At 35.5% G+C, this 19,547-nt stretch overlaps 1 protein-coding gene across 1 annotated transcript; it reads right to left on the bottom strand.

Annotated features, from left to right (window-relative positions):
* Window positions 1-3,198: 3,198 nt before the first annotated feature.
* LOC143621654 (uncharacterized) lies at window positions 3,199-8,318 on the bottom strand. The gene is made up of 3 exons (XM_077093010.1): window positions 7,948-8,318; window positions 7,738-7,814; window positions 3,199-3,726 (listed from the first exon to the last, which is right to left on the bottom strand). The coding sequence occupies exons 1-3, from the start codon at window positions 8,077-8,079 to the stop codon at window positions 3,261-3,263; spliced, it is 675 nt and encodes a 224-aa protein (XP_076949125.1). The 5' UTR covers window positions 8,080-8,318; the 3' UTR covers window positions 3,199-3,260.
* Between the last annotated feature and the right edge of the window lie 11,229 nt (window positions 8,319-19,547).

Here is a 19,547-nt window from a genome sequence, read left to right as displayed (position 1 = left end):
TCCCCTGTAATCATAAAACCGAATCCTTAATCTTCAATGTAATACCGGATATTCACGAGCCAAATTTACCTCCTCCTCTTCTAGTTGTCAGCTCGTGCGTTCATATGCAAAATGGCCATACTCTCCACATCAATAACATTGAACCCATGACTTGTCAAGTCCTTCTTTTGGTTACCTTTAGATATTACTTGAACTTGAACCTAGTCGATTCTCATGACCAGTTCCTCTTCCCCAACTTCGGCCTCTACCACAACCTCTACCATCAAGGTTAACCCATCCACGACCTTCACGACCTTGCTGACGATAATCACTATCATTTATTGGTTTTCTTTGTTCACCATCACGTGTAAACAATAACTTGTTTTGTGCATCTTCAATTTCATCTTAGGATTTTACCGATCCTCATACGCTTTCAACCGACCCACCATTTCTTCAAACATCAGATTCTCTATCTCGGAGTATTGCTCAACTAAAGGAACAACTGGCAAATATTTCTTTGGCATCGAGTTTAGAAATTTTCTCGCCAGAACCTCATCCTCAAGTAAAGATCCAAAGGAGTACTTCGATTGTAATCCGCTTAACTTACCCACGGACTCATCAATAGTTCTGGTCTCCCCCATCTTCAACACTTCCATCTTGCTTCGAAGTGTTTGCAAGTGAGCCCTTTGGGCTCCCAAATATCTAACTCGTAGTGCATCCCACAGGTCCTTTGGATCTTTATGCTTTGATACTTGAAGAAGTACGACTTTGGGTATCGATTGATAAATTAACGCCTTTGCCATAAACTTTTTCTCTCCTCTACCGCGCCTCCCTTCACGGGATCTATGGCCTCTTGCAAACCGTGAACAGCCAAAATCGTCTCCTTCATAATCGACCAAGCAGTGTAGTTAGTCGATGTCAATTTTGAGCATTGCAACGTTACATTGCTCGTTTCTTTGATTGGTACAATCGCATTACCATCATCGCCCCGTCTGCCATGTTTTCCTCGATTCTATTGATCCACTTCACATGGTTAATCCTTGATGCCTTCTTCCACAACTTGTTTCAAACAAGTTTTGATCAATCTCTCACCGGTCAGCTTCGCGCCTTGATTTCTTCTTATGGATCATCTAATTTCTCACTTTGATTCGGCACAGATCAGATCTTCTATAACCCGCTTTCACAACGTACCTGGTTGTTTCGCAACACCGACTTCTCGCCTCGTTCTTTGATTGCTTCACACAATCGGTCTCAATTTCTAATCAATCTATCACCAATTGACAATTTTCTTCTTCATCGGTATCACACCGCACCACCTGAATTATTTAGGTAAACACTGGTATCACACCGTACCACCCTGAATCACTCAGGTAAACTTCACTCCGGTCACAAGTGATCAATTTTTCCAAATAACCTGAATTGCTCAAATCGTTGTTCCGCAATTGCCTCACACAACCCTCCTCGGTATTTTATTGTGTCACACAACCGAACACAATTCGTATCACACGATTTTTAACTTTGCTTTGCCTTTTGTTCCAAGCTATAACATATTCCCCAAAAAAACTTTCGATTGCAGCAACAAATAAAATAAAATAAAATAAATCAAAGCCTCCAAAACTAATTAATAAACTACTATTTTGCTAAAAACCTATGAAGTAACAACGACACATTGAAACTACATTATTTTCTTTATTTGGCCTCTTACCTCCACTTCCGTGCGCAAGAATTAACTCAGCAATAGTTTTTTGACTTTTGTTTCCGATAAATCAGAATTATTAAGTCGAATCTCAGCAAATTTGTAACAAACCAGCAGCCTTCAAACCGGTCGCAGGTTCGGTGACAACTTCTCCTTGACCCCGTCGCAGGTTCAGTTTTTTTCGTTGGTAATTCAACAGGCTTTCGATCGAGCATTGATACCAATTGCTGGAATAATTGGATCAAGAACACGATAGTTTGTGAGAACTCCTTGCGACTCTTTCAATATTATTAAGAATTAAAACCATAAATTACAATTAACCCTAGACCTAGTATATAAGGCTACCACTCAACTTTTCGCAGGTAGTACAAATTTTATATGTTTTGGTCGGTTTTCGTATTTCACTACCCCTAAAAAAATATAACGTTGCCCCTGTTTGTTTAAAGCTCAACCAAATTAAAAGCCGAAACCAAATAAAGCCCAACCAAATTTAAACACAAACTAAATAAAACCATTTATTTGTTTTTTTCTTTATGCTTAAATGTTTGGTTTAGGTCGGACATCAACATTCAACAAACCAAAGTTTCATTCAGTCGTGGTTTCCACCCCACACTGCCCCAAACACCTGCATGCTACAGCCGAGTAGCCAACGGTCGGTGCTCCTTCAGTCCCTCACTCCCTCGTCAATGGTTTGAATTCTACTTGTTCAATTAGATATTCTTCTACTTCTACTTAAAATTGTAATTGTTTATTTGTTTGTATAAATTGTTGATTTGCAATTGTTTATGGGCAATTAAATGATTTTTTTAACAATGAACTTTTATTTCTTTCGTCTCTAGGATTTGAACGCAAGATCTTCCCTCCAAACCCAGGTGTTTTAAAGACTTTGCCTTTGGCAATAGAGCACCACTTCATTGGTAGCAATTGAATGATGATTATGGTTTGTTGGATATTCGGATAATATAAATTGGAAATTGTAATTGATTAGGGATTTAGGGTTTATAAATTGAAATTGATTATAGATTTATGGTTTAAATTTTCTCCCTTATAAAATTAGGGAATTTGGAAGATGAAACAACAAATTCTTATTAGCAATCTTTTTAAACGAAAATTACAAGAAATGATAATTTCAGTCCAAAGACAAGTTAAAAAAAAACAAAAAACTATTGTATGAAATATTGTAAAAAAAAAAATTCGGTTATTGTATGAAATACAGTAAAAAAAATTCATTTACACTGTATGAAATACGGTAATTTTTTTTTTTTTTTTAACGTTACCCCTGAGATTATGGTTTAGATCCACCACTGCCTAGACTCTCTATTTATACTAATCAAGACTTTGATAAATAAGTGAATCAAATCTAATCCTACTAAAACTCAAACTCAAACAAAATAACTAAAATAAACCAAACTTTTCAGTTAACCCCTACAACTTTATTTGAAGCTCATTTCTGGATAACTTCTAATTGTTTACGCCATCACTTACATACTTTTAGCTATATGAACCTCAAGATAGTGTCAAAGCCAAGAGGGTTCAATAGTGCTAGAACCACCCCTTGACATCACTAAAGAAACCAAGCCATTTGTTAACCGATCATTGACCCGTAATCATTGTTTGTAGAAGACGCTCCACTCTCGTCTCCACAAAATGAGAACCTACAAACCGGACATTTGCCGTTGCTTTTAACCCATGGGAAGATGCAATCCTCATGAAACATATGATTACATGGTGTCACCATTACCACTTCTTTTGGTTCAAAGTCTTCTAAGCAAATAACACACCTTTTTTCGTCGTCGTCGTCATCATCATTATTGTCTTCCTCGTACGGTTTTGTAGCATCATTTTGTCTATAAAACCTACCTAATCTTTGGATTATCTTTTTGGGAGTTGGATTGAAAATCTCTCTCCTAAGTTTCTTTAAAGCTTTTCTTTGTTCGTTCGGGGTTAACTCAGAATGTTGTTGCCGTTGTTCCGATGGTCTTGGCCGCATGTTATTGTTGTTTGCCACATTGTTGCGGAACACTACAAGTTGCATACGTGGTCGTGGGAAACTGCAAATCCACATATGGTTTTTCTTTTAAAACACTAATGTAGATAAAATGTATATGAAAAACTCAATGTCTATCCATATTCGTTTTTTAAAAACTAAAATATATACTCAATGTTCCTCGAGGGTATGCCTGAAATGTGACAGCAGGGCCGCCTCTAGGGATTGCGAAATGAAGCTAGGGTTTTAGGCCCTTATTATTCTAACACCCCTAATTTCCAAAACAAAATTTAATAATTATGCATTTGTATTTTGAGAGTTGGATTAATGTGTGTGATTTGAGCGATGTCTGAATTAGAACTGGGAAGGTGTGAGAAAATACATTACTTATGTATTTGCAAACAGTGAAAATAACATCTTGATTTATTTAGCATGAAAACAAGATAACTTTTTCCCAACAATACCTCATTTTCAGACATCGTTTTAGGCAAACAAAAAGGTTGAGCTGACATTATGTGAAAAGTATCCTTCGTTATTAACCAGCGTATATAACACGCTTTTTCTATCGGTTATGGACATTTATTACCAATACCCATCCTATTGGCATCCCTACTAAAACGGATATCATAGTTTAAAACATGTATATCCATCTATATTTCCCTCTATTCTCTGCATAATAAAAGAGTGTATTAAGCTACGTGTCATTGCTGGTGCATCCTAACCCGTTTTTTCCCGTGTCTTTCTAATATTAATATACATGTACATATTTCTTTAATTGTTTTTATAAGTTTTTGTTCCCCATTTATCTTCTATTAAATAATAACTAGTAATTTACTCACGCGCTGCGTGACGATTCGGTCCGTAAAACCCGAACATTACAGTGGCAAGTCAATGTAAGTTCAGTCAGTATTGGTAACGTTCGTTGCGATACCGGAAGTAAATCTAAAAATATATTTGCCAAATTAACATACTTAAAAGAAAACTGAAAAAAAAGATAGTGGCACTCGCATAGCGTATTATATAAAAAATTGACATATTTAAAACAATGATTATTCAGTCGATAACACCTGAGCGTTGTTTTGCGGTGGTGCGTTGGCGCGTATTTGGTAGGTATTGGTTACGTTTGTAACTGTCTCAAAACAAACCCAAAATATAAATTTGTCGAATTAACATATAAAAATAAAATATTTAAAACAACATTTATTATCTACAGAGTAAAATATAATGTTGGTGTCGCAAGCAATCCGATAGGGCCAAGTGGCGCACCGCCACTATGCCATGTTATTGGGGTTCTTTTTTCTGTTTTAGTTTCGCTACCATTAACTAACGTAATGGAAATCAATTGTTCGCCGCTTGAACGCCGGGACCGACAACACTCAGGTTTTACCAATGTCTAAGTTTTACCGATCAACGTCACTTCACTGGTCCACCTCACTTTTTTGGTATTTTTTTTGTTTTAGTTCCAGTGTAGTAACGAAATCTATATAGAGTAAAATACAATGTTGGTGACACAAGCAATCCTATTGGCCCAAGTGGCACACCACCATTGAGCCATCTTTTTTTTTCTTACGTTTTAGTTGCAGTATTATAACGAGAAGAACGAAAATCGACTACTTGCCGCCGCAACGTGGGGACTGACAACGCTTGGTTTTACTAATGTCCAACTTTTACCGTTCGATATCACCTCACTGGCCCACCTCAATTTTTTTGATATATTTTTTGTTTTAGTTCTAGTATCGTAACGAACGTAATTGAAACACCGAATTTGCAGGACTTACTACCTCAACGCCCGGGACCAACACCGATTGGGTTTTATTAAGGTCCAAGTTTTTCTCCTATCGGAAGGGGGTTCTGTCGAAAGCAATGCCGGTAAAACGTGGACGTCAATAAAACCCAAGCGTTGTTAGTCCTGGACGTTGAGGTAATGAGTCACGCAAATTCGATGTTTTGATTACGTTTTTTATGATTATGGAACCAAAACAAAAAAATATTTAAAAAATGAGCTTGACCAATGAGGTGACGTCAATAGGTAAAGCTCGTACGTTGGTAAAACTCGAGCGTTATCGGTTTCTGTGTTTAGGCGGCGAGCAGTCGATTTTCGTTATATTCGTTACGATATCGAAACTAAACCAGAAAAAAAAATTAACATGGCTCAATGGTGGTGCGCCACTTGGTCCAATAGGATTACTTGCGACACCAACATTATATTTTACTCTATATAAATAATGACTATCTACAATTCTTTTTATAAAACATTTTTTTTAAGTTAAGTTGATCATAAAACATCTTCACAAATTTACATTTCTTTCATTATACAACCCATGTAATATGATTTATATCATTTTTATAACATTTACAAATTTATAAATCATATCATTTTCATTATCCAACCCATGTAATATATGAGGATTTATAACCTAGTATTATATATAACTAGGGAGCAACCCATCACGTTGCGGTGATGAACACAGATTCTGCTGGTATTAACTATATTCGTACCCGTACATATATTAAACCCAAAACACGAATTAGTAAACACCTAGAATAGTAGTGATACCATATAACATATGATACAAAATTTTACTAATTATTTAAAACAACGCTTATTCTGTCGGTAAAAGACAGTTGTAGTATTTGGTCGGCATCAACTATGTTTGTTACGTTTCGGAACTAAACCTAAAAAATAGTTCCGTCAAGTTAACATTGTAATAAAAACATTTGCGTTACGAAAACTCGATGCGAAATCATCAGTATCAATTAGGTTCATTACATGTACGAGAACTAAACCTAAAAAACAATTTCGTTATATTTAAAATAACTACAAAAATAAAACGTAACTAAAATCCTAATTAAGAAAACCTAATACAACAATCAATACATAGATGGATAACAAAAGCGAAAAAAAGGCTACTACAATGGGGACTTGAACTTGGGATACGATTATTATATCAAGAATTAAGAAGCATTTCATTAACCATTAAACCAACTTAACAGTTTGAATAAATCTTGAAAGTAAATATATAAATAGTCAAAGTCATAACCCTAAAAACCTTTTGTAGAAACAAAGTTCTCAATTATACTAACTAGGTAGAACCCGTCGCGTTGCACTGAAATGATAATACCCAAACGTTGGTAAAACTTGAAAGGTGTGGCGGCTAGTCGATGCGAATCCAGTCAGTATCGATTAGATTTGTTTCGGTATTGGAACTAATTCTAAAAAATAAATCAAAAAAATGAACATGTTTAAAACAAAAATCGGTGAAACCAATTGCAACGACTAGTCGATGCAAGTTCAGTCGGTATCGATTAGGTTCATTTCGATACCGGAACTAAACCCAAAGGTAAATTCGTAAATCGAACACATCTAAAAAAAACCACAAAAAACGGTGAGACCCAGATGTTATGGCGGCTAGTCGACACGAATTCGGTTGATATTTGTTAGATTCGTTACGGTTGTAAAATCAAATCAAAAATTAAATTCGTAAAACAAACATACTTAAGAAACATATTCAAAAAACAAACAAATAAAATATTCTTAAAAACCAATTGCGACACCAACATCCAACTTATAGTTAACTATAGTATAATTTATAATTATAATTATATATTTTTTAACAAAGTTTGCCAATGCTTTTATAGAGGTGCATGGAAAAATGACTAGTTTGACAAGAAATTATAGAGTTAATACCATTGGGCAACCCATGACCCATCCATTGAACCGGTTAAAACTGAACCAGAACCGCTTTGGCACCAACTGATCCTTGACCACTTAAAAACCAGTTTTGAACAAGAACCGGGTTTGACATTTGTTGATCAAAACCGGAACCCCTTTGGGAAAAATCCGGTTCTGTATACCTAAGCTAGAGTCAATTTTTTTGATAACTTGCTCCTATTATCAATTCTATAATTCTAAGCTGATAAGTAAACTAGCAGTTTGTAAATAGACTAATTGGACAAATAAATATGGAACTAATTTTGATCCAATACTCTGGTAAAATATGGACCAAAACGTCTTAATATGGAACAATAAGGCATGTGTTTTTGAAGAGAGAAACTGGGCATAGTGAGAGATCACCTTATCATGGTCGAAGGTAAAGTCAAATTTCTTTCCGGAAGTGACCATAACCATGGATCAACCCCAGCACTTTCGTTCTGCAAAATATTGGAAATAATTTAGGTTAGCAATAACTTCAAATAAAAGTATAGTTAGATCTCAAAGTGTAAAGTTGAGTGATAGTTTCACAGATTTGTACCAAAAAAAAAAAAAAGGGAAAATAGTACTAACCAGCATAGGAAGAAAAGGAAGCGATGATGGAGGTATGAAGTCGAAATTGACCCGACTACCATTGATGTATCTTGCATAGGCGTTGCTAGGAAGTCGTGAAAGCTGTCGAGTATTGTTCGTATGGTTGCTCATAATGAGAGATCAAAGAAATCTGCTAGATCTTGGGCACATATAGATGTTGCATTTTTATAATTTAATGGGATAATTATGTATACAAGTCAAGTGGTTGATGGAAAAATTTACATGGAGTGCGCTATGGGACAAGTATATATACCTTGATTCTCTTTTGTTTGATTTGATCGAAGTTTGATTCTATACCCTTCCCACTTCTAAGAGATTCTTGTTTATAAGGTTCCTTTGTTTGTTCTACTTCTTTTAAACGTTTGAAATATATAAAAACACGATAAAAGTATATATATTTGAAATGCACTAGGAAAGTATCCTGGATGTGGGGATGTGCGTTTAGTTTGTTAGGATGCATGAGAAATCATAATATATAACACTGTTGGACTCAATATGCACAAGACACATTATTATTGATATGGCTAGTATGTCATGATTCAAGTCGGGTCATACCCAATAACAAGCTAGACAAACACCAATTATATTTGTTTATATATGATATGATCACAAGTAAACAAATATTGACACTTATGTTATTTGGAAAGGGTTTCTAAATACAATGTACTTGTGTAATAAATAAATCATATGGATAATTTATATTTTATGAGAGAACATTCCATAGTGTTATTTAAGATGGTTAAATAACAATATGTGAAAATGGTTACCAAACATATTACTTATAATGTGTTATAACACAATATAAGTTATAACATATAAATATGCATATATATATATATATGGATATATATATTAAGTATAATAATAATAATAATAATAATAATAACAAAGATGGAAAGGGGCGCCCCCCCCCCCCCTCTCTCTTGTTGGGTTATTTTATTATTATTTCTCCCTTAGTGGAGACATGCAATGGTTCCTATTAGTGCTATGGGATGATGCCATATTTGAAAGGTTTTATTATCTTTCTTTCTTTGTTTTTTCTCTCATAAGACAATATAACACACAAGAACACAATATAACAACACAAGAAAAGGTTTTATCCTCTCCTCTCTTTTCTCTCTTGGACGGCCAAGAGTAAGAACACAAGACTAGAGGAAAAATCCTCTGCACACTCTCCTTCTCTTCCTCTCTTTGGAAGGCCAAGAGCAAGGGAACCAAGGAGTGTTGTTAAGTGTTACCAAATCCTAGCTACAAGTGGTGTTTGTTGGAAATCTTGGGGTATGCTAGCTTGAGGAGCTTCATATTCAAGTTCTTGCCTTCTTCATCATCATCTCCTTCCTCTTCCTTGGATTTAAAAGGTAGCTTTAACATGCATGGACTTAAAGTGACATGCATGTGTTTGATAGTGTGTATATCGTATATGGATCTGGGATTGGGTGTTGCATGTGTAAAATAGGTTTTATACATATCAAATTAACAAGATTTAAAACTAATTTCTGCTGCGTTTTTTCATAAAATTGGGATTTTATGACTTTGATAATCTTCTTAAAACCCAAAAAAGGCATCAAGAGCCGCTTATACGGATGCATGCTTCATTAGACCCAAAAATTTTCGTGTTTATGATGGGGTTTTACCATATGGCCGAAAATTTTGGGGGTTTTGGTTGCCCCATGGTTTTTCAAGGTTATACTTTACATGCATGTGGTAATCTTGAAAAACTAAGTCATTTGGATGATTGATTGTGTTGTTTGGACAAAACCCGGAACTTTCGGTTTTGTCAAGTTTGGCCGAAAGTTTCAAGGGGAACCATTTTGGGTCTTGTGTTATTGCATACTTGGATATGTAATAGATGTTCGTAACTTAGCCATGGCCTTGTGTTTGATTGAATGTTTGTTCATTCAAATGGTTGTTTGTTCATTCGATATGGTTGTAATATTTATTTGGGTTTGTAATCTATTTATTCATTTCAATTGGTTTGTAATAATAAGTAGATTAGATGCATTTCTTTTACTAGAAAAATGTATTAGGATATATTTTGTAAAAGAAGATGCAAGGAAGAGAGCCTAAATAACATGATGGAGACCACAACACAAGGGGTGAACACTTGCAGCATTTGGATGCGGGATCAAGTGGGAGTTCACCGACACAAGCTCATCTCCTTTTGGGTCCCTTAGGAGAAACTTTTTGACACACTTGTCTTCGGTAAGTGTAGTCAACATTAGGAGGCTATGGTCATGAACTTGTGGTTGTTTATTTTTTTATACTTGCATGGTTGATTTACTTTTGTTTGTATGTTATTGCAATGTGGTTTGCTAAACAACTTAAAATCAACAACTAGCATAAAATTGGTTTCTAAGAAATCGTTAGGTAATAAAAAATTGGTTTTATTGATGGCTAATGATTTCATAATAAAATGGGTTTTATTAATAGGAACTTTGAAAAATGGGTTTTTCAACTAAGTACCATACATTTTAATGCATGCAAATGAAAGGTACATAAAAGGTTTTCCAATCTAGAATTTTGAAAACTAAAATCCCTTTTATAAAATAAGTTGAACACCATCCTTTTATACGACACTCAATCACTTGGGAACTCGGTGTGGGATAAAGGTCACCTAACCGCATTAGAGGAAACTTGTGAGTTTGAGGTGGGTTTGCCATATTTGTGGGATAAAGGTCACCTAACCACTTGTATGTGTAAACTCACATGTGTGTATAAGTAGGACGACTTAAATTGGAAACCATGTGAGTAGGGTCACCGAAGCATGGCGTACAATGGTGTTGATGGGATTAAACATGCCAACTAAACATAAGATGTTTAACCGATCCCATAAAACTAGAAGTTGCAAAGGGTTGCAATCGTCAAACGTTGACTACCTTGTTAATTTAAATAGTAGGATAAATGTCACCTAACTACTATTTGAATGTAATGTTGGGTTCTAGATTTTAATCATTAATTGTCTTGGAGACATAAAAGGGTATTAACGATTAAAATAATTGATATCGAAAATACTAAATTGAGCTTTGTTATATTTGTAGATGGCTGCAATCAACAATCCACCTAATGTTATTCCATCAGTTAATAACCTATCACTAAGATCTATTCTTGATAAGTATCGTGTAAACTATACCAACTTTATGGATTGGTATCGAAACTTGAGAATCGTTGTCAAGCAAGAAAAGAAATACTACGTATTAGAGGATCCTATTCCCGATGAACCTAGTGTTGACGATGTCCAAGACCATAACGATTGGGTTAAGCACAATGAGGATTCGGTGCAAGTTTCTTGCCTCATGTTGGGAACTATGATTCCCGAGATTCAAAAGGATTTTGAACTTCATGGGGCATATGACATGATCACCCAACTTAAGGAAATGTTCCTTACACAAGATAGGGTGGAACGCTTCGAAACGGTTCGGGCGCTTCATGCATGTCTGGAGGAAACCCAATCGGTCTCATCTTATGTACTTAAGATGAAAAGCCACATTGATTGTCTCGAGCGCCTTAACTGTCGCATCTCAAACGAGTTAGCCACGGATTTGATCCTAAATGGCTTAACTAAAAAGTTTGAGACATTTGTTATGAGTTATAACATCAATGGGTGGGACAATAGCATTGGTGAGCTTCACGCAATGCTTAAAACGGCCGAGACGGGAATGGGTAAAAAGGTTTTACCCGTTCTCACGATCAATGAGGGAGGCAGTAGGAAGAGGCATCACCTGGAACCCAAGGCAAATGTTGCCAAATGCAAGGGACAACACATGGGTAAGTTCAAGGGAAAGGATAAAGCGGAACCACCCAAACCAAAGAAGCTAAAGGTTCGCTCGGAGGATCCATGCTTTGGATGTGGGGAGATTGGGCATTGGATGAGGAATTGTCCAACCCATCTCAAAGAGTTGAAAGCTAAGAGGGATGCGGGGCAAACCTCGGGTACAACTTTCATGATTCATGTTGATCTTAATCTTATTTCCTCTAACACATTGGTATTGGATACCGGATGTGGAACTCATATTTGCAATTTATTGAAGGGGTTCAAGAGAAATGAAGGATTTAAGAAAGGAGATATTAGTATTTTCATGGGCAACGGAGCAAAGGTTGTTGTCGAAGCCCAAGGAGACTACACATTGAACCTTCCAAATGGTTTGGAAGTTATTTTGAAAGATGTTTTGTATGCTCCTAGTTTGACTAGGAGCATTATTTCCGTTTCTTTGTTAAGATAATGTTGTTTTGGTTTAATGTTTATGGACAATGGAATTTATGTTTTCATGAATAATGTCTTTTATTTTAAAGCTATGCCGTCTAATGGCATTTATGAATTAGTTTATGATAACACATCCTATGATAACATGTTGTACCAATCAAGCACCAAGAAACTCAAAATGGATTTGAGTAAGACTTATCTTTGGCATTGTCGCCTTGGTCACATAAACAAAGATCGCATACATACACTTCAAAATAATGGTCTTTTGGAATCAAGTGATGAATGATTTGATAAGTGTGAGTCTTGTTTACTAGGAAAGATGACCGAGGACCCCTTTAGTGGGATAAATGAAGGGGCAAAAGACTTATTGTGTATCATACATTCGGATGTATGTGGTCCCTTTAAGGCAATGCCAAGGAATGGTGAAAGATACTTCATTACCTTTATCGACGATTATAGTCATTATGGGTATGTGTACTTGTTAAGACACAAAGATGAAGCCTTTGAAATGTTCAAAGTTTTCCAAAATGAAGTACAAAATCAACTTGATAAAACCATCAAAGTACTTCATTCGGATAGAGGAGGTGAATACCTAAGTGATGCTTTCCAAGATCATCTTAGGAGTTGTGGGATCATCTCACAACTTACTCCACCCGGAACACCACAACACAATGGTGTGTCCAAAAGGAGGAATCGAACTCTATTGGATATGGTTCGATCTATGATGGCTAGAAGCACATTGCCTCTATCATTTTGGGGTTTCGCTTTGCTCTCCGCGGCCCTTATTCTAAATATGGCCCCAACCAAGAAAGTGGACAAAACACCTTTTGAAATATGGAATGGAAGGGCTCCATCATTATCATATTTAAAGGTATGGGGTTGTGAGGCTTATGTCAAGAAAAACACCCAAAACAAACTTGAAAATACATCCACTAAGTGTATCTTTGTAGGATATCCCAAGGACTCCATGGGATGTTATTTATACAATCCAACCGAGTAAAAGGTGTTTGTTGCTCGAAAGGCCGAGTTCATGGAAACTAAGTTCCTTATGGAAGATACTAGTAGAACGGTGGAACTCGAGGAGGATCGAGAACCACAAGCCGATACACGTTTGGTTGATACTAGCAATCAACAAGGGGTTGTTGAAAATGATCAAATGGTTGATCAAGACACACAAAACGTTCGCAAGTCCGGTAGAATTAGTCATCCACCTAAAAGATATGGATTTTTCATGGATGGATGCTATGTGGTATATTCGGATGATGCATGGAAACTTGGATACTTATAAAGCTAGACTTGTAGCAAAAGGTTTCACTCAAACTCAAGGGGTTGACTATGATGAAACTTTTTCTCCCATAGCAATGCTAAAGTCTATTAGGATATTGTTTGGCATAACATCACATTATGACTATGAGATATGGCAAATGGATGTCAAAACCGCTTTCCTAAATGGGCATCTTGAGGAAGATGTCTACATGGTTCAACCCGAAGGTTTTGTCGATCCACAATATCCTAATAAAGTATGCAAGTTGAAGCCGCCTATATTTTGGGAATAAAGATCTATAGGGATAGATCAAGGCGGTTGATAGGTTTAAATCAAAGTGCATACATTGACAAAATCTTGAAGAGGTTCAAGATGAAGAACTCTAAGAAAGGGTTGTTACCTATTCAAAGAGGAACGATATTGAGTAGGTCTCAATGTCCAAGCTCAAAGGATGAGCAAGAGAAAATGAATGGAATCCCATACGCATCGGCTATTGGATCCATCATGTATGCAATGGTATGCACTAGACCGGATGTATCATGCGCTTTAAGCATGACAAATAGATTCCAACATAATCCGGGAAGTAGCCATTGGATGGCGGTCAAGAGTATATTGAAATACCTTAGCAGAACTAAGGACATGTTTCTAATATACGGTTCGGGTTTGGAGGAACTCGTTGTAAAGGGTTACACGGATGCGAGTTTCCAAACCGATCGAGATGATTCTAGATCACAATCGGGATATGTTTTCGTTATGAATGGTGGGGCAGTCTCTTGGAAGAGCTCAAAACAAGATGTGGTAGCTTTGTCTACCACAAAATCAGAATACATCGCCGCCTCATTGGCAGCTCAAGAAACTGCGTGGATTAGAAAATTCATTGCCGACCTAGGGGTAGTCCGTACCATTCAGGACCCTCTAGAGATCTTTTGTGACAATGAGGGTGCGATTGCTCAAATCAAGGAACCTCGTGCACATCAAAAGACGAGGCACATTGAGCGGAGATTCAACTACATAAGGGATGAAGTTGAAAAGGGAAAGATATGTATTCGCAAAGTTTATACCAATCAAAACATTGCGGATCCACTCACGAAGCTCCTTGAAAGGCCAAAGCATGAGGGTCATACTTGTGCCTTAGGACTTCGATATTCTAGTGATTGGATATGATCGAATTTTGTATTTGGATATCGGAACAATTGTTATTTTGACTCTTTCATATGATTATTGTTTATGATTATGACATTTTGAGTTATGTTCCATTTTAGCATGTTTAAATCCGTGAATAAGTTACTTATTCTAAATGTCTGTAGTCGCTCATATTTGTGGGAACAAATATGAAGGTAAGACTATTATGAACTTGGATTGGTGAATATTCATGGGATATGAATATAGAGCAAGGGTTGCTGCCAAGGTTCATAGATATTTATGGGATATAAATATTGGACTGACCCGCTCTCAAATGTTACTACATGGAATCCTTGTGATTGATCATAAGTAAATTTGAGTAAAGGCGAATATCATAGTATTCTCCGACCTATGATACATATTGGGTCTTGATATTCACCAAGTATTATACTTTGACTTAGTTCTTCGATGCTCTGAAACATGACAGTGCATAAGGCTTAGATCAGGTTTGGTACAAGGTGATTGTGAGAGACGTATGTAGTCAAGAGGGGATTTGTCCCTCTTATTCGTTGAGAGTGAGATGTCTAAGGCCTGAAAGTTAAATCAACAGAGAATGATCACTCTGTGTCACTGGATTTGACATGACATCTGAGGCAAAAGGATAAATGATAGATATACCTAAATCATTTCAAGTAAGGGACTAGAAAGGGATGATGTTATTGAATGGCACTTCGTCATGCGTATTAGGGGTAGTAAACCGTAGTTAGGCGGTATTTGCTACTTGCATCAATCTTCTATGTATCTTGTGCAAGTGGGAGATTGTTGGACTCGATATGCCCAAGACACATATTATTATTGATGTGGCTAGTATGTCATGATCCAAGTCGGGTCATACCCAATAACAAGCTAGACAAACACCAATTATATTTGTTTATATATGATATGTGATTTGTTGTAAAACACACTTATTTTCCGCACCTTTTCTCTACGTTATTAAATTATATTTTATGTCTTTTAACTTGTTTTATATAGGTTTTACATAGTTTTGATTATCTTGTAGGCAAAAGGTTAAAAGGAAGAAAAACTAAGCTTCTTGAGCAGTTTACGTGCCTTTTATGCATACGATTTCAAGACTAAGCTCAAAGCCCGGCCCGGTTACATGTTCTACAAGCCCAAGGCCTTAGTATTATAATATATATATATAAAATAAATAAAACCCTAGGTAGCAGCCCCTGGTCCGATTGAAACATTCAGCAGCAAGGGGAGAAGAGAAAAAAACTTTTTCGTGCTAGGGTTTGGAGCTTGTGGCGGCTAGGGAAGGAAGAAGAACGCAAGAACAAGCCTCAGGGACGTTTCTCATCAGTTTTGTAGCAGCCAAGAGCAGCCATAATCATCCTATATCCTTCCTCTTTAAACATTGTTCATCAAACTTTATTTTCTTGATCATTTGTTGAATTGTTTTGCAATTGTGTTAGAGATTGACTTGTTTATGATTGTTATTGATTATTGTTGATCATTGAATGATTGAATTGATGTTTGAGATGAGTTATAAGATGTTTTTATTGAGTATTCATGGCTGTCCACATATGATTAGAGGATAATCTTGTCGGTTCTACCTAGGAATGATGATAATTGCTAGTGTTTGATGAGTTTATTGGATTGTTTGTTTGATAGACTTGAATTGTTAGTGTAAAGTTTGATTTATACATGAAATAGGTTGTGTTTTAGGGCTAGAAATTTTGTTAATTCATTGCTTAAACTCCTTTCTTTGGTTGATTAGTTTTGTATTGATTGATTGGTGCTTGTTTGATTCTAGACTTGTGTTTAGGGTTTGTTTGCGGTAGGTACAACCGTAGGGTTTTGTTGCATGAATTTGTGGTTAAAGTACAGCCGTTAAACACCTTCTTAGAGACTGATAGGTGATAAGAAGTTAGGGTTGTCTCATTGCCTTTGCATGCTAGAATAAGAATTGCGCGAGAGCGAGTTTGTTTCTTGTCAGGTTTAGGTGTTTTGAGCGACTAGTTGATCTATTTTGGTTTAAGTTGAATTGTTCCTCTATCCTTGGTTGTGTAGTATTCATCGCCATTAGGATCGAGTGTTGGTGAGACCGAGAGGTGAGTCAACATTAGAACACGTTAACGACTGTTTCCCGGTTTGGACGTTTTAGCCGATTTTGAGTAGTTAAAGCTTGTTGAGTGAGACCGAGAGGTAATCCAGTGAGCCCGAGCGATCCTTAGTCGTGTCATCTTTAGGGACCGGTGTCTAGATATCATCCAATCCATTTGCTTGTTAGGCCTACAGTTTGATTCAGACCTAGGTAAACGTTTTTCTCCATACGAAGTTAACACAATTAGTTTGTCGTTAAGTTTTCTATTTTTGGTAACGTTTCTCAGTTAGTACGGTTAGTCTAGTTAAGTTATTAAAAATCAAGAATTAATTAAATATTATTCTTAGGTAGGTCTTGTCTTGGTGATCTTTAGCGTTTATACGTGTCTTCGTGTTCGATACTCGGACTTCCTAGGTCTATACTACTTGCGACCGGTACACTTGCCTGTTGTGTGTAGTTTTAGGATTTTCATTTTATATTTAAAGCTTAGTTGTAAGGGTTATCCGACTCACATCAATATGATCACAAGTAAACAAATATTGACACTTATGTTATTTGGAAAGGGTTTTTAAATACAATGTACTTGTGTAATAAATAAATAAATCATATGGATGATTTATATTTAATGAGAGAACATTCCATAGTGTTATTTAAGATGGTTAAATAACAATATGTGAAAATGGTTACCAAGCATGTTACTTATAATGTGTTATAACACAATATAAGTTATAACATATAAATATGTATATATATATATATTAAGTATAATAATAATAATAATAATAATAACAAAGATGGAAGTGGGCCCCCCCCTCTCTCTTGTTAGGTTATTTTATTATTATTTCTCCATTAGTGGACACATGCAATGGTTCCTATTGGTGCTATGGGGTGGTGCCATATTTGAAAGGTTTATTATCTTTCTTTCTTTGTTTCTGTTCTCATAAGACAATATAACACACAAGAACACAATATAACAACACAAGAAAAGGTTTTATCCTCTCCTCTCTATTCTCTCTTGGACGACCAAGAGTAAGAACACAAGACTAGAGGAAAAATCCTCTGCACACTCTCCCTCTCTTCCTCTCTTTGGACAGCCAAGAGCAAGAGAACCAAGGAGTGTTGTTAAGTGTTACCAAATCCTAGCTACGAGTGGTGTTTGTTAGAAAGTTGAGGAGCTGCATATTCAAGTTCTTGCCTTCTTCATCATCTCCTTCGTCTTCTTTGGATTTGAAAGGTAGCTTTAACATGCATGGACTTATAGTGACTTGCATGTGTTTGATAGTGTGTATTTTGTATATGGATCCGGGATTGGATTTTGCGTGTGTAAAATCGGTTTTATACATATCAAATTAACAAAATTTAAAACTAATTTCCGCTGCGTTTTTTCATAAAATTGGGATTTTATGACTTTGATAATCTTGTTAAAACCCAACAAATATATAGGCCATCATTCGTAGGGATGCTAAATAGGTCATGTTTATTGGTTGTTGAGTCAAACCCAACACAAGCATGAAAATTTCACACGCGCCCAAACAAAATATAGACTAAAAATCATGTTAGATAAATGAACCAATACGATACATATATTCATGGATTAACACAAACACAAATATTTGACCAGAAGATTTTGTTTTTAATCATTTACGTATTAATACTCTAAAACTATGCATTTGATCTAAACTTTATATATAGATAATATAATTATGTTTAAATTATGGGTTGAATTATTCTATAAATGTCAACAAAAATAAAAAGTGTGAGAAACCATTATTAATGGCATGCGTCAAAAATGAGAAATGTGAGAAGCCATAATTAATGGCATGCGTCAAGTGGGAACAAAAGGAAAAAAAAAGCATAAAAGTAATAGTATATATTTTCTCTCTTCACATGCAAGCCACATGTTATTTTCCACATGATTTTAAAACATATATAACCGTTTCATATGATATTTTAAAAAAACAATCACCATAACAAGCGTTTTTTATCTTTAATATGAGTATGACTTTGTTATATAAAAATTAAAATAAAAATTACATCATTTTGTCTTTTTGTTTGTCATGTGTCATTTTTTGTCATTGTGTCTTTCTGCTTTTCATTGTGTTTTTTTCGTCATTGTGTCTTTCAAATCATAATTGTGTTTTTTTTTTAAATGTTAACAATACCGTTGTGTAATAATAATACGTAAATATAATGATAATATAACAACAAATCATCTAATACATAAAACACAATGATGAATACTGATGTGCTAAAAGTAGTTATTAATTATTAACTAAATAAACGCTAATCCAGACACTAAGTAATAATTCTAGACTTTTAACTTTACTAAAACTACTAACCGGCAAGTGAATCGGCCGACTCTAGTACAGCTAAGTAAGTCCGGATATCGAACCCACGAGACTCTTTTAATTACGTAAACTAGCTAATAGACTCAACTACAGACACTACTTATTTATTTATATTTGTTTAAGGGGGTTTCTATTTAAAATACTAAAATTAAACTAATTATATAAAACCTAATTAAGAAAAACTATTAATTTTAAACGAAAGACAATTTGATTGATTTTAAATCAGATGATAATGAAAAACTACCTAGGCTAGAATCCCCTAAGTTTCAGTTGTCAATTAACTGGGAAATTAATTAGTTATGAAACTGGGATTGTAAAATAGACGCTTAAAAGAAAACCCGAACAGGACCCTTGACCATTCTCAAGAATACACCTATGGGTTTTTAATAAGTTTTAACGCACACCAGTTTTAGAAATCAAGTTTCCTTACGGTTACCTAATTAGTTATAAGCAAGTTCCTTTATACGAAATCCTACCTTACAGCGCGGAAATCAAAGACAGTCTAATATGTTCAATTGACTCGATAGACAAAATTAA

The sequence above is a fragment of the Bidens hawaiensis genome, unplaced genomic scaffold (genome assembly GCF_021521415.1).
Source record: "Bidens hawaiensis isolate Kalapana, Puna unplaced genomic scaffold, B.hawaiensis_p1.1 tig00002924_1, whole genome shotgun sequence".
NCBI lineage: Eukaryota > Viridiplantae > Streptophyta > Magnoliopsida > Asterales > Asteraceae > Bidens > Bidens hawaiensis.
This window is presented reverse-complemented; position numbering and strand designations above follow the sequence as displayed.

What these genes read in the sequence shown, in the direction of transcription:
- LOC143621654 (XM_077093010.1), bottom strand. Translation starts at nt 8,079, where the DNA reads ATGAGCAACCATACGAACAATACTCGACAGCTTTCACGACTTCCTAGC. An exon ending in TTCCTTTTCTTCCTATGCTG is followed by an intron (nt 7,815 to 7,947) that starts GTTAGTACTATT and finishes AATATTTTGCAG; the next exon opens with AACGAAAGTGCTGGGGTTGA. An exon ending in TTACCTTCGACCATGATAAG is followed by an intron (nt 3,727 to 7,737) that starts GTGATCTCTCAC and finishes GTGGATTTGCAG; the next exon opens with TTTCCCACGACCACGTATGC.